The following is a 21,559-nucleotide window of genomic DNA, read 5'->3' on the forward strand; positions in this document are numbered from 1 at the left end:
TGTTCTTACCTGAGCTTTCCTTTGGATAGTGTATATAATACTGAATATTGCTAAAAACTCAAAGCTCTCTCGTGGAATTGTAACTTTAGCCTTTATTTTTAAGACATCATCATGCTGACGTTTCTGGTGTCTTTCATGTGGACACTCAGATGTGTTCAGGACATTTTTGTGCTGCAGTCTGTGTGTAAAAAAATGTTTCAACAGTCTAAAGATGATTCTCAAATTTGTCATGTTTTGTTTTCCAGGAAGTAGCAAGCGAAGGAGAAAAGAGGAACTTCTAGGAAAGCCGTTCAGAAGACCTCAACATGAGCTGGACCCCAACGGTCTGGTCCCTCTACCAGTCAAAGTCTGCTTCTCATGTAACAGGTGAGCTTTCAGCAAAACAACCAGACCTGTTAGCCAGACAAGTACACCTACAAACAGACGTGTACATATAGGAACCGGGCGTGGACTTGTAGGAACTGGGCGTGTACAACTAGGAACGGGGCGTGGACGTGTAGGAACTGGGCGTGTACAACTAGGAACGGGGCGTGGACGTGTAGGAACTGGGCGTGTACAACTAGGAACGGGGCGTGGACGTGTAGGAACTGGGCGTGTACAACTAGGAACTGGGCGTGGACGTGTAGGAACGGGGCGTGGACGTGTATGTGTAAAGCTGGTGACTCTGCTGACCGCGCTGTGTTCTCTGTCCCAGGAGTTGCCGCTTGGCTCCACTGATCCAGTGTGATTACTGTCCACTTCTCTTCCACATGGACTGTCTGGAACCTCCGCTCACAGCGTTACCTGCTGGAAAATGGATGTGTCCCAATCATGTTGAACACTTGGTGGTAAGATATGCGGTTGGTGTTGCATCACTTCTTTTTTATTTCTGGCCCAGTCTAGTTTTTTATTACAAGTCTGTGTTTATTGTCCAGCTGAATCAGAGGAGCTTGAGCCTGTCCAGACGCTGCCAGCTCTTTGACCAGTTCCAGGACAGGATGTCTCAGCATGCCGTCAAGTTGGACTTCCTGCATAGAGTCCACCGGCGGAACGCTCCCAACCGACGCACGTCTCACCAGCAGGTCATGAGGAGCATAAAGGTAGACTCCTGCTTCATGCATTGTACTACATTCTGCCTCTCATGGTGAAAGTAATGCCGGGCGGACACTGTGCGATTTTGAGGGAATTTCACCACGATTTTGCTGTCGCAGACCACGCTGCGTCATCATGGAAACATAGTAGCGTCGGGATGTCCGGTCGAGAGGTCGTGAGCCGTACAGTGTGAGAACACTCACGAGGAAGGATTAATTGCTGCTACGTTCTAACGATGATGCTGCGACCTCCCGATCAAACTTCTGGCATGTCAGAAATGTTCGCTGTCGCTCGTACAGTGTGAGTGGTGTTACGTCACGATTCTACGTTCGCACCTGCACAGAAGACACCAGTGGAGCTTTAAACAGTGGCGGGCAACCCCAACTTCAGACGTGTGCGGTGGACACAGCTGCTAGAAGAGAGATTAGTTCTATTAGTTCTCTATAGATTAGAGCTATGGAGAGAAGACGAGGTTTCCTTTAGTTTTCCGTTTCAGCACACAAGACAGCGCACACAACTGCAACAACGTGCTGCCCGCTTGCCATCTTGTTGTCAGGCACGCTGTGGTTGTCATAGGAACTAGGAACCTTTGTTTTTCGTTGTTCACACTCGAGCACGTCGTGCAGTCACACGCTGACTGACACCGACAACGAGCTGTGGTTGTCAATAATCGTGGCTGACAGCAGTCTTACAGTATGAGTACACATGTCGTCGGGTCAGATAGAGTACGAGGGACAAACCCGGTCGTGCAGTGGGAGCATTTCCCCGACAGTCAGATTTCTAAAATCGCACAGTGTCCGCCCAGCATAAGACTTCACAAACTTTTTCTGCTGCTCTGTTTAAACACACTAATGAAAATAAGTCACGTTTTATTGGATAAATGGATGCCAGAAACGTTCACAGAAAACCACCTCCAGATGATGGATATTTGGCAAACTGGTGATGGAATTGTCCTTACGCAGGTACCAGATGCCATCAAGTTCCAGTACCAGAATCCTCCAGCCATGCTGTTTCCTGCAGGGATGCGACAGTTGGAGCTGGTGTGTGGTGGCATCCCTGACCAACAACCCTCAAAGCATCTGACCACAGAGGCTGAGCAGCAGGAGGTACGACCAAGAAGCTCCAGCACACGCAGGATGTCAGAAACATTACACTTCACCTATTTTATTTCACAAACACATAAGAGAACTTGTGACATGCCCCCCGTTAAGTCTGCATCCCACCTGTCGTACGAGATATCTCCATCCAGGAACAGTCTTACATACTTTAGTATAATCTTTATTTTCCTCTCTTCTTCCCTTCTGTCTTGTTTTTATTTTTAATTTATTTTCTGCTGCATCCACCTCGGTTCATGAAGATGACATGAAACATGACATGAAGATGAGATGAACATACAGATGACGTAAAGGTGACATGAAGCGTGAAATGAAGATGACATGAAACGTGACATGAAGATGATATGGAACGTGACATGAAGATGACATGAAACGTGACATGAAGATGACATGAAACGTGACATGAAGATGACATGAAACGTGACATGGAACGTGACATGAAGATGACATGACATGAAACTTGACATGAAGATGACATGAAACGTGACATGAAGATGACATGAAACGTGACATGAAGATGACATGAAACGTGACATGAAGATGACATGAAACGTGACATGAAGATGACATGACATGAAACGTGACATGAAGATGACATGACATGAAACGTGACATGAAGATGACATGACATGAAACGTGACATGAAGATGACATGACATGAAACGTGACATGAAGATGACATGACATGAAACGTGACATGAAGATGACATGACATGAAACGTGACATGAAGATGACATGACATGAAACGTGACATGAAGATGACATGAAACGTGACATGAAGATGACATGAAACGTGACATGAAGATGACATGAAACGTGACACGAAGATGACATGAAACGTGACGAAGATGACATGAAACGTGACATGAAGATGACATGAAACGTGACATGAAGATGACATGAAACGTGACGAAGATGACATGAAACGTGACGAAGATGACAAAACGTGACGAAGATGACATGAAACGTGACGAAGATGACATGAAACGTGACGAAGATGACATAAAACGTGACGAAGATGACATGAAACGTGACAAAGATGACATGAAACGTGACGAAGATGACATGAAACGTGACATGAAGATGACATGAAACGTGACGAAGATGACATGAAACGTGACGAAGATGACATGAAACGTGACATGGAACGTGACATGAAACGTGACATGGAACGTGACATGAAACATGACATGGAACGTGACATGAAACATGACATGAAACGTGACATGAAGATGACATGAAACGTGACATGAAGATGACATGAAACGTGACATGAAGATGACATGAAACGTGACATGAAGATGACATGAAACGTGACATGAAGATGACATGGAACGTGACATGAAGATGACATGGAACGTGACATGAAGATGACATGGAACGTGACATGAAGATGACATGGAACGTGACATGAAGATGACATGAAACGTGACATGAAGATGACATGAAACGTGACGTGAAGATCACATGGAACATGACATGAAACGTGACATGAAGATCACATGAAACGTATGAAGTGAAAATTACATGAAGATGACATGAAACATGACATGAAGCGGGACATGAAGATGACATGGAACGTGACATGACGATGACATGAAACGTTGTATGACGATGACATGAAACGTTGTATGAAGATGACGTGAAACGTGACATGAAGATGACGTGAAACGTGACATGAAGATGACGTGAAACGTGACGTGAAGATGACATGAAACGTGACGTGAAAATTACATGAAACGTGACGTGAAGATGACATGAAACGTGACGTGAAGATGACATGAAACGTGACGTGAAGATGACATGAAACGTGACGTGAAGATGACATGAAAGGTGACGTGAAGATGACATGAAAGGTGACGTGAAGATGACATGAAACGTGACGTGACGATGACATGAAACGTGACATGACGATGACATGAAACGTGACATGACGATGACATGAAACGTGACGTGAAGATGACATGAAACGTGACGTGAAGATGACATGAAACGTGACGTGAAGATGACATGAAACGTGACGTGAAGATGACATGAAACGTGACGTGAAGATGACATGAAACGTGACGTGAAGATGACATGAAACGTGACATGAAGATGACATGAAACATAACATGGAACGTGACATGAAGATGACATGAAACATAACATGGAACGTGACATGAAGATGACATGAAACATAACATGGAACGTGACATGAAGATGACATGAAACATAACATGGAACGTGACATGAAGATGACATGAAACATAACATGGAACGTGACATGAAGATGACATGAAACGTGACGTGAAGATGACATGAAACGTGATGTGAAGATGACATGAAACGTGATGTGAAGATCACATGAAGATGACATGAAACATGACATGGAACGTGACGTGAAGATGACATGAAACGTGACATGACGATGACACGAAACGTATGAAGATAACATGAAACGTGACATGAAGATGACATGAAACGTGACATGAAGATGACATGAAATGTGACATGAAGATGACATGAAACGTGACATGAAGATGACATGAAACATAACATGGAACGTGACATGAAGATGACATGAAACGTGACATGAAGATGACATGGAACGTGACATGAAGATGACATGAAACGTATGAAGATGACATGAAGCGGGACATGAAGATGACATGGAACGTGACATGAAGATGAAATGAAACGTGACATGAAGATGAAATGAAATGTGACATGACAATGACATGAAACGTTGTATGAAGATGACATGAAACGTTGTATGAAGATGACATGAAACGTGACATGAAGATGACATGAAACGTGACATGAAACGTGACATGAAGATGACATGAAACGTGACATGAAACGTGACGTGAAGATGACATGAAACGTGACATGAAACGTGACGTGAAGATGACATGAAACATCACGTGAAGATGACATGAAACGTGACATGAAACGTGACGTGAAGATGACATGAAACGTGACGTGAAGATGACATGAAACGTGACGTGAAGATGACATGAAACGTGACATGAAGATGACATGAAACGTGACGTGAAGATGACATGAAACGTGACGTGAAGATGACATGAAAGGTGACATGACGATGACATGAAACGTGACATGACGATGACATGAAACGTGACATGACGATGACATGAAACGTGACATGACAATTACATGAAACATGACGTGAAGATGACATGAAACGTGACGTGAAGATGACATGAAACGTGACATGAAGATGACATGAAACATAACATGGAACGTGACATGAAACGTATGAAGATGACATGAAACGTATGAAGATGACATGAAACGTGACATGAAGATGACGTGAAACGTAACATGAAGATGACATGAAACGTGACATGAAACGTGACGTGAAGATGACATGAAACATAACATGGAACGTGACATGAAGATGACATGAAACGTGACATGAAACGTGACGTGAAGATGACATGAAACGTGACATGAAGATGACATGAAACATAACATGGAACGTGACATGGAACGTGACATGAAACGTATGAAGATGACATGAAGCGTATGAAGATGACATGAAGCGGGACATGAAGATGACATGAAACGTGACATGAAGATGACGTGAAACGTGATATGAAGATGACATGAAACGTGACGTGAAGATGACATGAAACGTGACGTGAAGATGACATGAAACGTGACATGAAGATGACATGAAACGTGACATGAAACGTGACGTGAAGATGACATGAAACGTGACATGAAGATGACATGAAACGTGACATGAAACGTGACGTGAAGATGACATGAAACGTGACATGTAGATGACATGAAACGTGACGTGAAGATGACATGAAACGTGACGTGAAGATGACATGAAACGTGACGTGAAGATGACATGAAACGTGACGTGAAGATGACATGAAACGTGACGTGAAGATGACATGAAACATGACGTGAAGATGACATGAAACATGACATGAAGATGACATGAAACATGACATGAAGATGACATGAAACATGACATGAAGATGACATGAAACATGACATGAAGATGACATGAAACATGACATGAAGATGACATGAAACGTGACATGAAGATGACATGAAACGTGACATGGAACGTGACGTGAAGATGACATGAAACGTGACGTGAAGATGACATGAAACGTGACGTGAAGATGACATGAAACGTGACGTGAAGATGACATGAAACGTGACGTGAAGATGACATGAAACGTGACATGAAGATGACATGAAACGTGACATGAAGATGACATGAAACATAACATGGAACGTGACATGAAACATAACATGGAACGTGACATGAAGATGACATGAAACGTGATGTGAAGATGACATGAAACGTGACATGAAGATGACATGGAACGTGACGTGAAGATGACATGGAACGTGACGTGAAGATGACATGGAACGTGACGTGAAGATGACATGAAACGTGACGTGAAGATGACATGAAACGTTGTATGAAGATGACATGAAACGTGACGTGAAGATGACATGAAACGTGACGTGAAGATGACATGAAACGTGACGTGAAGATGACATGAAACGTGACATGAAGATGACATGAAACGTGACGTGAAGATGACATGAAACGTGACATGGAACGTGACATAAACGTGACATAAACGTGACATGGAACGTGACATAAACGTGACATGGAACGTGACATGGAACGTGACATAAACGTGACATGGAACGTGACATAAACGTGACATGGAACGTGACATAAACGTGACATAAACGTGACATGGAACGTGACATAAACGTGACATGGAACGTGACATAAACGTGACATGGAACGTGACATAAACGTGACATGGAACGTGACATAAACGTGACATGGAACGTGACATAAACGTGACATGGAACGTGACATGGAACGTGACATGGAACGTGACATGGAACGTGACATGGAACGTGACATGGAACGTGACATGGAACGTGACATGGAACGTGACATAAACGTGACATGGAACGTGACATGGAACGTGACATGGAACGTGACATGGAACGTGACATAAACGTGACATGGAATGTGACATAAACGTGACATGAAACTTTTACATATCGCTGAAATATTCAGTTTTTTAATATTTCTAAGTTGGATAGACATGATGTTTAAAACCTTCTGCATCGGTCCCAAGCAGCAACCTTGGGTGGTTAAAGGTGAAGCCTATGCGGACGTGCATAAAACCGCAGTTCCTCCTTCATCCACTAGGGGCTGCAAAACAGAGCGAATCCCCATAGACTCCCATGTTAAAAAGACCAACTTCACAGCAGAAATAAACATGTTTACAGCAGGAATAAACATGTTTACAGCAGGAATAAACATGTTTACAGCAGGAATAAACATGTTTACAGCAGGAATAAACATGTTTACAGCAGGAATAAACATGTTTACAGCCTGGTACAAAAGTCCTTTTTTGGTTTAATCGGTCACTCCTGTGGTGGGAGTGAATTTTTTTCTAATCTGCTCGTTTTAAAGTAATTTAATCTTGAAGTTCTGCAAATTTAGGGGCGTGTCCTTTTGATTGACAGGTATCAATCTACCACTTCAAGTCAGAAGAACGTAGAACAACCGCGGTTTTTAGCCAGTTAACAACGTGACTTAGCTTTAGCCCGCTTACCTCCGTTAGCTGGTTAGCTCCTGTTATCTCCTGGTTAGCTCTTAGCTACAGAAAGCTCGGAGTTCGCTCGATGTCAATCATCCACCATGACGTTCACAGCCCCCCTCTCAGCTCCACCTCTTTGCCCATATTTATATTTTCTGGGTGAGACGACACACATGCCCCTGCCAAGATGGTGATGGTAGGAACCGCCCACCGAGCTTCAGTTCAGCTCTTCAGAAACCTACGGGTGACGTCACGGAGGCTCCGCCCATCTTTTTATATACTGTCTATGATCGGTCCTCGTCTTCAAATTGCATGTTTTTACACACACCAACACACACCAGTAGACATCTGGAAAGCTTGCTATTCATAGCTAAACTTGATTCTATGGAATATTATCCTGAAGTGTTTTTTCATTCTTTAACATTTTCTCAGAACAAAGTTCTTTATACATTATTATTATTGTTATTATTATTGTTATTATTGTTGTGGTTGTTATTATTAATACCATGAACTGAACTGCCTGTGTTTAAAATCATGCCAAGCAGAATGAATCCGGCGTGGTGTGAGTGTGTGCATGTTGTGGGGTTTTTACTGCTCCGGGAGATCCAGCGATATGCACGCTGTTACTGGTGTTTTATGACATGAAGCCCAGTTAGCCTTACTGGAATAACTGCTCCTGGACTGGACCTCTGTAGACTGGGTTTTTCTGGTAACATGTCGTCCTTTGTTCAACAGTGGCTTCAAGATGTCATCTCACTCCAGTGCAGCATCATGCGACACCTGTCCATCAAACAGCTGGCCGGCTCCACGGCGCCATCAGCAGATTTGGACTGTGAGCTGAAGAGCAGTATAAAACCATGTGTTAGATCCGAGGACGTTAAGACTCAGAGCTCTTCAGAAAGGACTTCCTCCCCTGATCCGTGTTCTAATCCCTGCAGTACGCTGGAAACCTCCCAGGCAGCCTCTGTTTGCAGGGACCCCCCAGCAGAGCCGGCTGCCTGTAAATGCAGTACGTCATCGTGTCAGAACTGTAGGAAACCCAATGGACCTCTGAGCGAGCCTCCTAAAGCCAACGGACCTGTAGACTGTACGGCTTCAGACTCCTGCAGGCAGGGGGAGCTGCAGCTCAAGCTGAAGCCGGCCGACCCCGACTCGGCTCCTGCCTCGGCGCTGATGAACCACGTCGGAACAGAAACGGTTAAAAAAGAGCCCGAGAGCATCTTGGAGGCCTGCTCTCAGAAAGCCCGCCCCACTGCCGTTTGGCCTCCCAGCAGCCAGCAGAACCGCCAAACACACCTGCAGGACGAGTTCATGAGCTGCAACGACAAACCTGCCTTCTCCATTACCAGCAGCTCTCCATCAGATGCTCCATGGAAAGGAAACCAGGAGCTCGACTCCACAAAGCTGGGCTCATTATCACCAGGTACAGTCCCACACAACGCCATCAGCTTCGTTTGTGTTCCAGTTCCTCCCCAGCTGGGCTTTGGTCGGAACCACGGCCAGGTGGTCCGTCTTAATATCAGGAAAATTCATTTAGCATGAAAAGATTCAGATTTCCACCCAGACGGATAATCTGCCGTCTGAAAGGCGATTATACTTGGTACTGTTTCCTGAGATGACAATAGTTATTTAGACGTGTCCTAAACCGTGGTGAAACACTCCTTCCAGAGGCTTCCAGTAAAAACTAGGGGTGGGACTCCATTCATAAAATGATCGAATTAATTTTAGGCTTTGCAATAAATTCATCTTCATTAATCTTGTTTTAATTACAAAACAATGTTTTCCCCGAAAAGCAGCTTCTTTTTCATTGAAATGGATTCTTGCTGAAATGAAACAATATACCTGGACAATAATATTGTAAAGTCAGGTTTTGCTAATGTCTGGAAAAATACATATAATCAGTTTAAAACAGTAAAAGAGTCATAAGAAAATATTTCTGGAGAGTTCTTCTGGATGGGAAGGGGCTTGTCATTGTCCTGTACGAGGTGCTGGGTGTCCATGGCGCTTGGTGCAGGAACTCCTCATGTTTTACAAAGTTATGTTTGTTTTAGTCACGACTTCTTCTGCATCCACATTTCCATTTCTCCTCCTGCTACCAGTACTCTGACACACCATGTGCAGCAGCTGGAGATGCTACCAGCTGCTGGCCAGTCTGATAGCCGCCCACCTCGCTGGTCTACCCCCACTGTCCATGGAGCCTCAGAAGAATATTCTTCTTTAGTTCCTCTTGTTTTCAGATACTTTCTCTCCAAGTAACACTGAAAGAAGCATTAACCACATAGTTTAGACGTTTTTTGCTTCACAAAGAACTGGAAATAAGTTTTCTGCCCTTGTTTTATGACGTTTGTTAAAAGCATGTTTGGTCATGTCAGGAAATGTCACAGTGTGTCGTTATCTCTCTGCTCTGGTGATGGTTTGACTCACTGGAAGTCTGAATCTTCTCATGCTGAAGGGCAGTAGCTGCAGTGTGTGGGAAGTCTTGAAACGAGTTGTCCAGATACAACTATGTAAAGAGAAAATGTGATCTAAAACCGCGTCTCAGAGAGACGATTTAACCTGGTGTGTGTAAAACAACCAGTTTGGGGTTAAGTGACCAAGAAGAAACTGGACATGATGAGTAATCTTCCATATTCTGGTCTTTCAGAGTTAACAGCTCCTAAAACAAGACGAGAGACACTTGTAGGCTGAAGGTGAAACGTACGGCTGCTTCCTGCACTGTAACCCCTCCCCCTGCTGCTGATTATGGTATATATATTATATATAGGAAATCGGACGTGTTGTTGAACACAGGCTTACATTTTAGGTGTAAGAAGCATCCTGTTGTCATGGAAACTAGGGCTGCAACGATTACTCGGGTAACTCGAGTACAAAAATTGATCGAGGCAAATTATTTGCCTCAAGGCGTCGTTTAATTATCACATGGAGATATATTTTAATTTCTGCATCATGGCGGCGTTCTCAGACCACTGCGCTGTTCGGAGGGACGACATCACTGCTTCAGTAAACATATAAAACATCTAAACGTGTATAAAATCTATAAAAGCAGAACCTGTGGCCTACGGTGTGTCTGTACAGTCTGACTGTTTCAGCCGGACTGATGACGGACATTTCCACCAGCAGCGGCGAGCGCTTTGCTTTCTGTCTGAAGATCCTCCTTTATTTGGTCTCTAATGGCAGAGAATGAAGAGAGGGGAGGAAAAGACCGAAAAGTGGCAGTGTGGGACCATTTCACACTGAAAAGGACAGAAAACGTAGTGCAGTGTGTGTGCTGTAAAGCAGGTCTTAATGCTGCAGCACTTGAAACGGAGCCTCTGTTCCTGCAGCAAACTTTTATTCCATATTAAACAGACACACTTTTAACAGGCGTGTCGTCCACCAAGACATCTTCTAGGTCTTAGATACTTTGGACATGTTTACAAGTCAGTCCTTCTTTCTACGGGAATTCTTCTTTTAAATCTTTTAAAAGGCAGAGATTTGTTGTTTGTCTGGCGGTAAATAACCAGATTAAACAAACACAGCTAACAACCTGTCCTTTACAGACGTTATTTTCCAGTTTTACTCTGACATTAGTAATTACAGCTATGTTAATGTGGGTCTTAGCAGGAGTTAGTGGCCCTAAAGCTGCCTACAGGCAGACAAGCTCACTGTTTGGGATAAAAATAGCAAGACACTGATTTAAACAGGTTTTTATAGATTTTGAAAGCAGAACTTTATAAAGTAAACCCAGGAAAACTCCGCTTTATGTGTCTGTCCTGCAGACATCAAGGCTGCCCCTGGACTGATAGACACTCTGCTGCCCAGCACGCTCCCCTCACTCGCTAGCTTGTCCTCCTGCATGAAGGACGGGAAGGAAGACGGAGGTAAGAGCTGCCACCCGGCAGGCGTATTTAACATGGCTGCGAGACCACCTTGTAACGATGTTCCTGTGGCTATGTGCAGGGATCGAACTGGACAACCTGGATGCAGAGATGATCAAACTGCTGGCCTACCAAAGGATTCAGCAGCTCTTCCCCCCCAAAGTTCCCAGCGCTCCACCTCCCCCAGGGTCCAGTGCTGCCTGTAAAAGCCTGCCCCCCTGCCCAGACAGTAAGACACTGACTGTTCGGGGTTTCACACTCCATCTGGAGGGTGTTTCTGAAGCTCTGAGATCTGCTTTTCATCCTCTGCAGGTCAGAAGAAGGTCCAGGCCAGGGCGGTCTTCTATCCTCTGACAGGAAAAGGTGGAGCTGTCAGCATGTGCTACAGGACGCTGCACATAGGATCTGGTAAGAAGCCCCAGTAGAACAGCTCTGAAAAGCTGAAGCCATTTAACAAGATTTCACAGCTACATGTTGGAGAGAAGTCAGCTCAGCTGCATCTCACAACTCTTCATCCGTTTACGATAACCTTTCAGCACCTGACGTTTCTAGTTCTGAGTCAGGTTATTAAATGCATAAAAGCATAATAATGTTGCAGGTTTTGGTTTAAACCAGTAAAAACCAGTGAAGCGTGTCTGACTGACTGGTTGCTGCTGTACAGGTGCTGACATGGACGTGTGCCTTACCAACTACGGTCACTGCAACTATATATCGGGGAAACACGCCTGTATTTTCTATGACGAGGTAGGAGAACACGTTTCTGTAATGGTAATTCTCATGAAGGTGGGAGAGCTCAGTCTAATGAGGTCTGTCTGTCCCCAGAATACCAAACATTATGAGCTGCTGAACTATAGCGAGCACGGCACCACAGTGGACAATGTTCTCTACTCCTGTGACTTCTCTGAGAAGGCCTCACCGTCTCCGCCCAGCGGCCTGGTGGCCAAGGTCCAAGGAATCATCCGTGAGTACATGTGGTTCCGGTTCATCCTGCCGTTCCAGGAGCCGTAAACGTGAAGCGTGGCCTCTGTAGGCGGAACGACGTAAACGTGAAGCGTGGCCTCTGTAGGCGGAACGACGTAAACGTGAAGCGTGGCCTCTGTAGGCGGAACAACGTAAACGTGAAGCGTGGCCACGGTAGGCGGAACGACGTAAACGTGAAGCGTGGCCACGGTAGGCGGAACGACGTAAACGTGAAGCGTGGCCACGGTAGGCGGAACGACGTAAACGTGAAGCGTGGCCTCTGTAGGCGGAACGACATAAACGTGAAGCGTGGCCACGGTAGGCGGAACGACGTAAACGTGAAGCGTGGCCACGGTAGGCGGAACGACGTAAACGTGAAGCGTGGCCTCTGTAGGCGGAACGACGTAAACGTGAAGCGTGGCCACGGTAGGCGGAACGACGTAAACGTGAAGCGTGGCCTCGGTAGGCGGAACGACGTAAACGTGAAGCGTGGCCACGGTAGGCGGAACGACGTAAACGTGAAGCGTGGCCTCTGTAGGCGGAACGACGTAAACGTGAAGCGTGGCCTCTGTAGGCGGAACGACGTAAACGTGAAGCGTGGCCTCTGTAGGCGGAACGACGTAAACGTGAAGCGTGGCCTCTGTAGGCGGAACGACGTAAACGTGAAGCGTGGCCACGGTAGGCGGAACGACGTAAACGTGAAGCGTGGCCACGGTAGGCGGAACGACGTAAACGTGAAGCGTGGCCTCGGTAGGCGGAACGACGTAAACGTGAAGCGTGGCCTCGGTAGGCGGAACGACGTAAACGTGAAGCGTGGCCTCGGTAGGCGGAACGACGTAAACGTGAAGCGTGGCCACGGTAGGCGGAACGACGTAAACGTGAAGCGTGGCCTCGGTAGGCGGAACGACGTAAACGTGAAGCGTGGCCACGGTACGCGGAACGACGTAAACGTGAAGCGTGGCCACGGTAGGCGGAACGACGTAAACGTGAAGCGTGGCCACGGTAGGCGGAACGACGTAAACGTGAAGCGTGGCCTCGGTAGGCGGAACGACGTAAACGTGAAGCGTGGCCTCGGTAGGCGGAACGACGTAAACGTGAAGCGTGGCCTCGGTAGGCGGAACGACGTAAACGTGAAGCGTGGCCTCGGTAGGCGGAACGACGTAAACGTGAAGCGTGGCCTCGGTAGGCGGAACGACGTAAACGTGAAGCGTGGCCTCGGTAGGCGGAACGACGTAAACGTGAAGCGTGGCCTCGGTAGGCGGAACGACGTAAACGAGAAGCGTGGCCTCGGTAGGCGGAACGACGTAAACGTGAAGCGTGGCCTCGGTAGGCGGAACGACGTAAACGTGAAGCGTGGCCTCGGTAGGCGGAACGACGTAAACGTGAAGCGTGGCCTCGGTAGGCGGAACGACGTAAACGTGAAGCGTGGCCACGGTAGGCGGAACGACGTAAACGTGAAGCGTGGCCTCGGTAGGCGGAACGACGTAAACGTGAAGCGTGGCCACGGTACGCGGAACGACGTAAACGTGAAGCGTGGCCACGGTACGCGGAACGACGTAAACGTGAAGCGTGGCCACGGTACGCGGAACGACGTAAACGTGAAGCGTGGCCACGGTAGGCGGAACGACGTAAACGTGAAGCGTGGCCACGGTAGGCGGAACGACGTAAACGTGAAGCGTGGCCACGGTAGGCGGAACGACGTAAACGTGAAGCGTGGCCTCTGTAGGCGGAACGACGTAAACGTGAAGCGTGGCCTCTGTAGGCGGAACGACGTAAACGTGAAGCGTGGCCACTGTAGGCGGAACGACGTAAACGTGAAGCGTGGCCTCTGTAGGCGGAACGACGTAAACGTGAAGCGTGGCCACGGTAGGCGGAACGACGTAAACGTGAAGCGTGGCCTCTGTAGGCGGAACGACGTAAACGTGAAGCGTGGCCTCGGTAGGCGGAACGACGTAAACGTGAAGCGTGGCCACGGTAGGCGGAACGACGTAAACGTGAAGCGTGGCCTCGGTAGGCGGAACGACGTAAACGTGAAGCGTGGCCTCGGTAGGCGGAACGACGTAAACGTGAAGCGTGGCCTCGGTAGGCGGAACGACGTAAACGAGAAGCGTGGCCTCGGTAGGCGGAACGACGTAAACGTGAAGCGTGGCCACGGTAGGCGGAACGACGTAAACGTGAAGCGTGGCCTCGGTAGGCGGAACGACGTAAACGTGAAGCGTGGCCTCGGTAGGCGGAACGACGTAAACGTGAAGCGTGGCCTCGGTAGGCGGAACGACGTAAACGTGAAGCGTGGCCACGGTAGGCGGAACGACGTAAACGTGAAGCGTGGCCTCGGTAGGCGGAACGACGTAAACGTGAAGCGTGGCCACGGTACGCGGAACGACGTAAACGTGAAGCGTGGCCACGGTACGCGGAACGACGTAAACGTGAAGCGTGGCCACGGTAGGCGGAACGACGTAAACGTGAAGCGTGGCCACGGTAGGCGGAACGACGTAAACGTGAAGCGTGGCCACGGTAGGCGGAACGACGTAAACGTGAAGCGTGGCCACGGTAGGCGGAACGACGTAAACGTGAAGCGTGGCCTCTGTAGGCGGAACGACGTAAACGTGAAGCGTGGCCACTGTAGGCGGAACGACGTAAACGTGAAGCGTGGCCTCTGTAGGCGGAACGACGTAAACGTGAAGCGTGGCCACGGTAGGCGGAACGACGTAAACGTGAAGCGTGGCCTCTGTAGGCGGAACGACGTAAACGTGAAGCGTGGCCACGATAGGCGGAACGACGTAAACGTGAAGCGTGGCCTCGGTAGGCGGAACGACGTAAACGTGAAGCGTGGCCTCGGTAGGCGGAACGACGTAAACGTGAAGCGTGGCCTCGGTAGGCGGAACGACGTAAACGTGAAGCGTGGCCTCTGTAGGCGGAACGACGTAAACGTGAAGCGTGGCCTCTGTAGGCGGAACGACGTAAACGTGAAGCGTGGCCACTGTAGGCGGAACGACGTAAACGTGAAGCGTGGCCTCTGTAGGCGGAACGACGTAAACGTGAAGCGTGGCCACGGTATGCGGAACGACGTAAACGTGAAGCGTGGCCTCTGTAGGCGGAACGACGTAAACGAGAAGCGTGGCCACGGTAGGCGGAACGACGTAAACGTGAAGCGTGGCCTCGGTAGGCGGAACGACGTAAACGTGAAGCGTGGCCTCGGTAGGCGGAACGACGTAAACGTGAAGCGTGGCCTCGGTAGGCGGAACGACGTAAACGTGAAGCGTGGCCTCGGTAGGCGGAACGACGTAAACGTGAAGCGTGGCCACGGTAGGCGGAACGACGTAAACGTGAAGCGTGGCCACGGTAGGCGGAACGACGTAAACGTGAAGCGTGGCCACGGTAGGCGGAACGACGTAAACGTGAAGCGTGGCCACGGTAGGCGGAACGACGTAAACGTGAAGCGTGGCCTCTGTAGGCGGAACGACGTAAACGTGAAGCGTGGCCACTGTAGGCGGAACGACGTAAACGTGAAGCGTGGCCTCTGTAGGCGGAACGACGTAAACGTGAAGCGTGGCCACGGTAGGCGGAACGACGTAAACGTGAAGCGTGGCCTCTGTAGGCGGAACGACGTAAACGTGAAGCGTGGCCACGATAGGCGGAACGACGTAAACGTGAAGCGTGGCCTCGGTAGGCGGAACGACGTAAACGTGAAGCGTGGCCTCGGTAGGCGGAACGACGTAAACGTGAAGCGTGGCCTCGGTAGGCGGAACGACGTAAACGTGAAGCGTGGCCTCTGTAGGCGGAACGACGTAAACGTGAAGCGTGGCCTCTGTAGGCGGAACGACGTAAACGTGAAGCGTGGCCACTGTAGGCGGAACGACGTAAACGTGAAGCGTGGCCTCTGTAGGCGGAACGACGTAAACGTGAAGCGTGGCCACGGTATGCGGAACGACGTAAACGTGAAGCGTGGCCTCTGTAGGCGGAACGACGTAAACGTGAAGCGTGGCCACGGTAGGCGGAACGACGTAAACGTGAAGCGTGGCCTCGGTAGGCGGAACGACGTAAACGTGAAGCGTGGCCTCGGTAGGCGGAACGACGTAAACGTGAAGCGTGGCCTCGGTAGGCGGAACGACGTAAACGTGAAGCGTGGCCTCGGTAGGCGGAACGACGTAAACGTGAAGCGTGGCCTCGGTAGGCGGAACGACGTAAACGTGAAGCGTGGCCTCGGTAGGCGGAACGACGTAAACGAGAAGCGTGGCCTCGGTAGGCGGAACGACGTAAACGTGAAGCGTGGCCTCGGTAGGCGGAACGACGTAAACGAGAAGCGTGGCCACGGTAGGCGGAACGACGTAAACGTGAAGCGTGGCCTCGGTAGGCGGAACGACGTAAACGAGAAGCGTGGCCTCGGTAGGCGGAACGACGTAAACGAGAAGCGTGGCCTCGGTAGGCGGAACGACGTAAACGTGAAGCGTGGCCTCTGTAGGCGGAACGACGTAAACGAGAAGCGTGGCCACGGTAGGCGGAACGACGTAAACGAGAAGCGTGGCCTCGGTAGGCGGAACGACGTAAACGAGAAGCGTGGCCTCGGTAGGCGGAACGACGTAAACGAGAAGCGTGGCCTCGGTAGGCGGAACGACGTAAACGAGAAGCGTGGCCTCGGTAGGCGGAACGACGTAAACGAGAAGCGTGGCCTCGGTAGGCGGAACGACGTAAACGAGAAGCGTGGCCACGGTAGGCGGAACGACATCCTGGAATCATTTTAAATCACTGGTGAAGAAGAGCGGAAACATTGACAAGTCTGCATCAGACCACTGCCGCTGCAGGATGTCCTCACAGACTGATGGCTGTTGTACTCTAGTTTAGTTAAAGTTTAGTTTACTTTCGCTATAGTTCAGTTTAGCTTTAGTTTAGTTTAGCTTTTGTTTCATTTAGCTATAGTTAAGTTTAGTTTTGCTGAGGTATAATTTAGTTTAGTTGTTGATCAGTTCGGCAGAGTATTTGTTGTTAAAACAATGAATTTACGGTGAGGCTTTATTTACCAGAGATGTGCAGGAATTTGACTCCAGTCTACGATACGGACATAGAGAATAAGATGGCTACACCAGCAGCCTGTTTGATCGATTAAAATTCTCTTAATTGACGCTTAAACTAGAAAAGAGAAATTAAAAACAAAAATATCCCTTTTGGTCAATATAAAGTACTTCTGGTATTACCTGCCGGTGAATGAGAAGCATCTGGTTTGGTTGATAACGGCAGTAAGCGGATGGAATAAACAGAAACGCTGCCGAGTGAAGCAGGCCAGAAAAAAAAACATCTAAAAAACATCTGTGGGATCATGAAACCTCACAGCAAAATGACAACTGTCAGACGGAGCTAAGCTAACGTGTCACATCTGCCAGAAGGCACGAGTGGCGGACTAGTCCAGGTACGTTATTCAGAGTTGAAATTTAAGAAAAAGAAGCTGTTAACTAAAGACCACGTAGCCGCTCCTGGCAAGCCCCGATCGTAGTGGGTTAAAGAACTCATTTGAACTCAAGAACTCAAATGTTGCGTTAAAAGGCATTTACCATTTTACATGTGGACAGCAGAATTTCTCTCTTAATACCTGCTGTCACATCTGGGATAATACACATGCTCTGACACAACGTAACTGTTGATGCTGCGGAGGTAAATCCATTTGATACTAAAAGCTGAGAAGCAGCTTTGCACTGGTGTGCAGGACGTTATGGCAGCAGCACCACAGCTGCATCTGGGCCTCAAGGCTTTTCTGTATGTCACAAAATGCCACGTAACTGTATAAAATAGGTAAAATATTAATCAGTTATGTTGCAGAAAGATCAGCAGGATCAAAGTGAAGGCTCCTGTCTAAATCAGTTTAAATATTAAAGGGGTGCTATTCTGGTATTTGGAGTTTTCTGAGCTTTCTACAGTGTTACAGTGTTGAATCCTCATCAGACATGTGAACGACACTGTTTTTTTATCACCTAAACGCATGTTTGAGTTTGAGTTCCAGCACGCTCTCCGTTCGGTTTCCATAGCGACGAAAAACGCGTCGTTTTAGAGAGTTTTTTCTACGTGGAAATCCTTGTGACGTCCCGGGGGATAAGGTTGGGTGATTGGTTACCTTCTACTGGTTAACAAGGGCATGTACAAATACATCAGGCGGGTGGAAAACGTGGGATAAAGTTATATCCAACGATGGCTGGTGAGTTTACCAAAGAGAGACATCCTGCTGCATTCGTTGCTGTGGGTTGCTGTTTTCCACTTCGTTTTCAGGCTCTGATTCAGGTTCCAACATGTAGGGCTGGATGCTATGTGTGGACATTGTAGTATGTTTTTTTATTGAGTTCATATGAGCCTAATCCTTCTGTTTATGAGACGTTACAATGACGGTGAAAGCAGGTGCGGTGCGCGCTCCCGATGTAGTGCAGTGGCGGGAGGCGGGGCTTAATGCGGAAGAGTCTCAATCCACTCGTTTTGCCCGCAGGCTGATCTGACAGCCTACGGAGAGGGTCGGTCTGAAGTAAATAAAGCCATTTGGGACAATAACTCCATCAATCCCAGCCCTTCTGGTCTCAGAAATAAAAATAAATTAGCCTGAAATGAACATAATAGTTCCACTTTAATAGAATGTGAATATTTAATCTTAAATGTATACTTTAATTCTCTTCAAAGAGAATTAAAACAAATATTTTGGGTTCATGAAACCAAAACATTCTCAGCTTATTGAAATGTTTCAGTGAATACACAGCAGTATTCATTTATTTGGCACAAAAACTGAAAATCTGAATTGTTGAAGAAATGGTAAAAATCTTATCCAATTAATTGATTATAGTGTTGTATTAATAAATTTAATGAAATCTATAGCTGCAGCTCTACAGGAACCTGCTGAGTTACAGTCACATGGTTTTATCTCATTTTAATCCTTTAATTCAGTAAATACAGTAAATGTTTATCTGTATTAATACTGGTCAGACTGGGTAGAGTGGGAGTGATGGGATATGCCTCATATCAGTGTAGCCAGCAGGTGTCACTACTGGCAGCTTACAGATAAAGTATTGTGGACACGCATCATGTTAACATGACTGGGGACCGATGGTGGGAAATGTCCCGTTTTCAGTTTTCAGGACCAGTTTAACTGGGAGGAGACCGAAGATAGGTCAGGTTATATGGTCCCGTTTATCAGCAGGACCAAGTCAAGCCCTCCTGGACAGTTTGGTTATGGATATCTGATGGTCCTGGTCTCTGATGGTCCTGGTCTCTGATGGTCCTGTCCTCTCTGTGTGTGAGCAGGTCGAGGTAAGAAGCGGGAAGAAGCCGATGGCCCCGGTCCGGCGGTGGGTGTGTATCCAGCTGGCGGGGTGATGAGCGGCCACCCTGGGGGGGTGGAGCTGTGCAGCTGCAGGGTGAGCAGCTCCAGCCTGATCGGGGGAAGCGGGGCGGGCTGGGAGGGCACGGCGCTGCTCCACCACGGCAGCTACATCAAACTGGGCTGCCTCCAGTTTGTCTTCAGCATCACCGAGTTCGCCAGTAAGCAGCCCAAAGAGGAGCAGCCCGCCCCCCCCCCCCACCAGCAGCAGCTCCAACCCCATCACCACCGCCCCCCCTCCACCCAACACTGCCACAGTGAGCAGCCCCTCCAGCCAGGACGAGGCGGACGCCGCCCCCCCCCACCAAGTGCCCGTACTGCCCTCCAACTCGGTTCCATGACCTGCACACCCCCTCCCCGCCCCCCGTTTAGTTTTGCACCTTCCAGTGAGGATGAAGGGACCGGCTGGTGAACAGGGAAACGTTTCTGTTTAATGCTTTGTATCTTTGCATGAACTTGAAGTAATCTGGACAATCTTCTGTTTGTGAGCGACTGGCAGTGATCTTGTGTTGGAGGAGCCCCCGTTATTTCCGGAGCTCACCATTTCTTTTTGCCAGTATATATTAGTTTTGTACGGTGTAACCTTTAACATGTCGCTCATTTAGCACACACCTTTATTTCGTAGCAATGAATTCCATGTTTTCATTTCTTTTGCTGCTTTTGCACCACAGGTAGCTATATATGTATGAAAACATACATGCTTACACACTATATGTACATATATATATTGTGAATATATATAATTCAGTGCCTCTCAATTGGAGAAACATTGGATTTCATGTAGATTTACCATCTTTTTTTGGTTTTTAACTGTACAGTCCATGAAATTTGTGATACTGTGTAGAGTACCAGAGGTTTTGTGATAAAACTTGTTCTTAGTCTGTACTTTCCGCTGTCATCCATCTGTAAATACCATCATGGTTTTAGCACTCATTTTAACATCATGTGCTGCTCTGTATATAAGCACTCTGTCTGTACCTGCTTGTCTGTTAAAACCTGTAAATACAGAAGATTTTCTAATAACAACCTCCATGCATCATGTCCTCCTTTACATCTCAGGGTTCAGAAGCTGTGTGTAAAAACACAGGCTCAATATTAAAGATGGCAGGTGCGCTGCAGGTATCCCTCAAACCACTGGTGCTGATGGAAGGGATTGCCTGAGCCTGAGGAGAGGATTCTGATCCAAAGAGATGTGGGATGAAAGAATTATTAAAACACACCAACATGTGTCAGCTCATGCCTTCTCCAGGGTGTGTTGTGACACAGAGTAGTGATAATCATCACAGCTGTGCACAACTGGCACCATGTAGCGCTATATTCCTGGCCTATGGAGGCATCACACAGTAAATACCGCGATCAGATCCTACGTAGAGCCATTCTCCTGGCCTCTAGGGGCATCGCACAGTAAATACCGCGATCAGATCCTACGTAGAGCCATTCTCCTGGCCTCTAGAGGCATCGCACAGTAAATACCGCGATCAGATCCTACGTAGAGCCATTCTCCGGGCCTCTAGGGGCATCGCACAGTAAATACCGCGATCAGATCCTACGTAGAGCCATTCTCCTGGCCTCTAGGGGCATCGCACAGTAAATACCGCGAT

The 21,559-nt window shown here is 47.8% G+C and overlaps 1 protein-coding gene across 1 annotated transcript in view; it reads left to right on the top strand.

Moving 5' to 3' along the window:
- The window catches only part of phf12b (PHD finger protein 12b), a 28,599-nt gene extending 7,735 nt beyond the window's left edge, over positions 1 to 20,864 (top strand). The window contains 12 exon segments of the mRNA XM_079246256.1: positions 246 to 366; positions 695 to 827; positions 915 to 1,079; positions 2,034 to 2,177; positions 8,529 to 9,216; positions 11,552 to 11,653; positions 11,733 to 11,879; positions 11,963 to 12,058; positions 12,312 to 12,394; positions 12,473 to 12,611; positions 19,883 to 20,150; positions 20,152 to 20,864. Coding sequence (XP_079102382.1) covers positions 246 to 366; positions 695 to 827; positions 915 to 1,079; positions 2,034 to 2,177; positions 8,529 to 9,216; positions 11,552 to 11,653; positions 11,733 to 11,879; positions 11,963 to 12,058; positions 12,312 to 12,394; positions 12,473 to 12,611; positions 19,883 to 20,150; positions 20,152 to 20,299 — 2,234 coding nt within the window. The 3' untranslated portion in view covers positions 20,300 to 20,864.
- Positions 20,865 to 21,559: the final 695 nt, after the last annotated feature.

This window comes from Telmatherina bonti, assembly GCF_933228915.1.
Source record: "Telmatherina bonti genome assembly, chromosome: 9".
Taxonomy (NCBI): Eukaryota; Metazoa; Chordata; class Actinopteri; order Atheriniformes; family Telmatherinidae; genus Telmatherina; species Telmatherina bonti.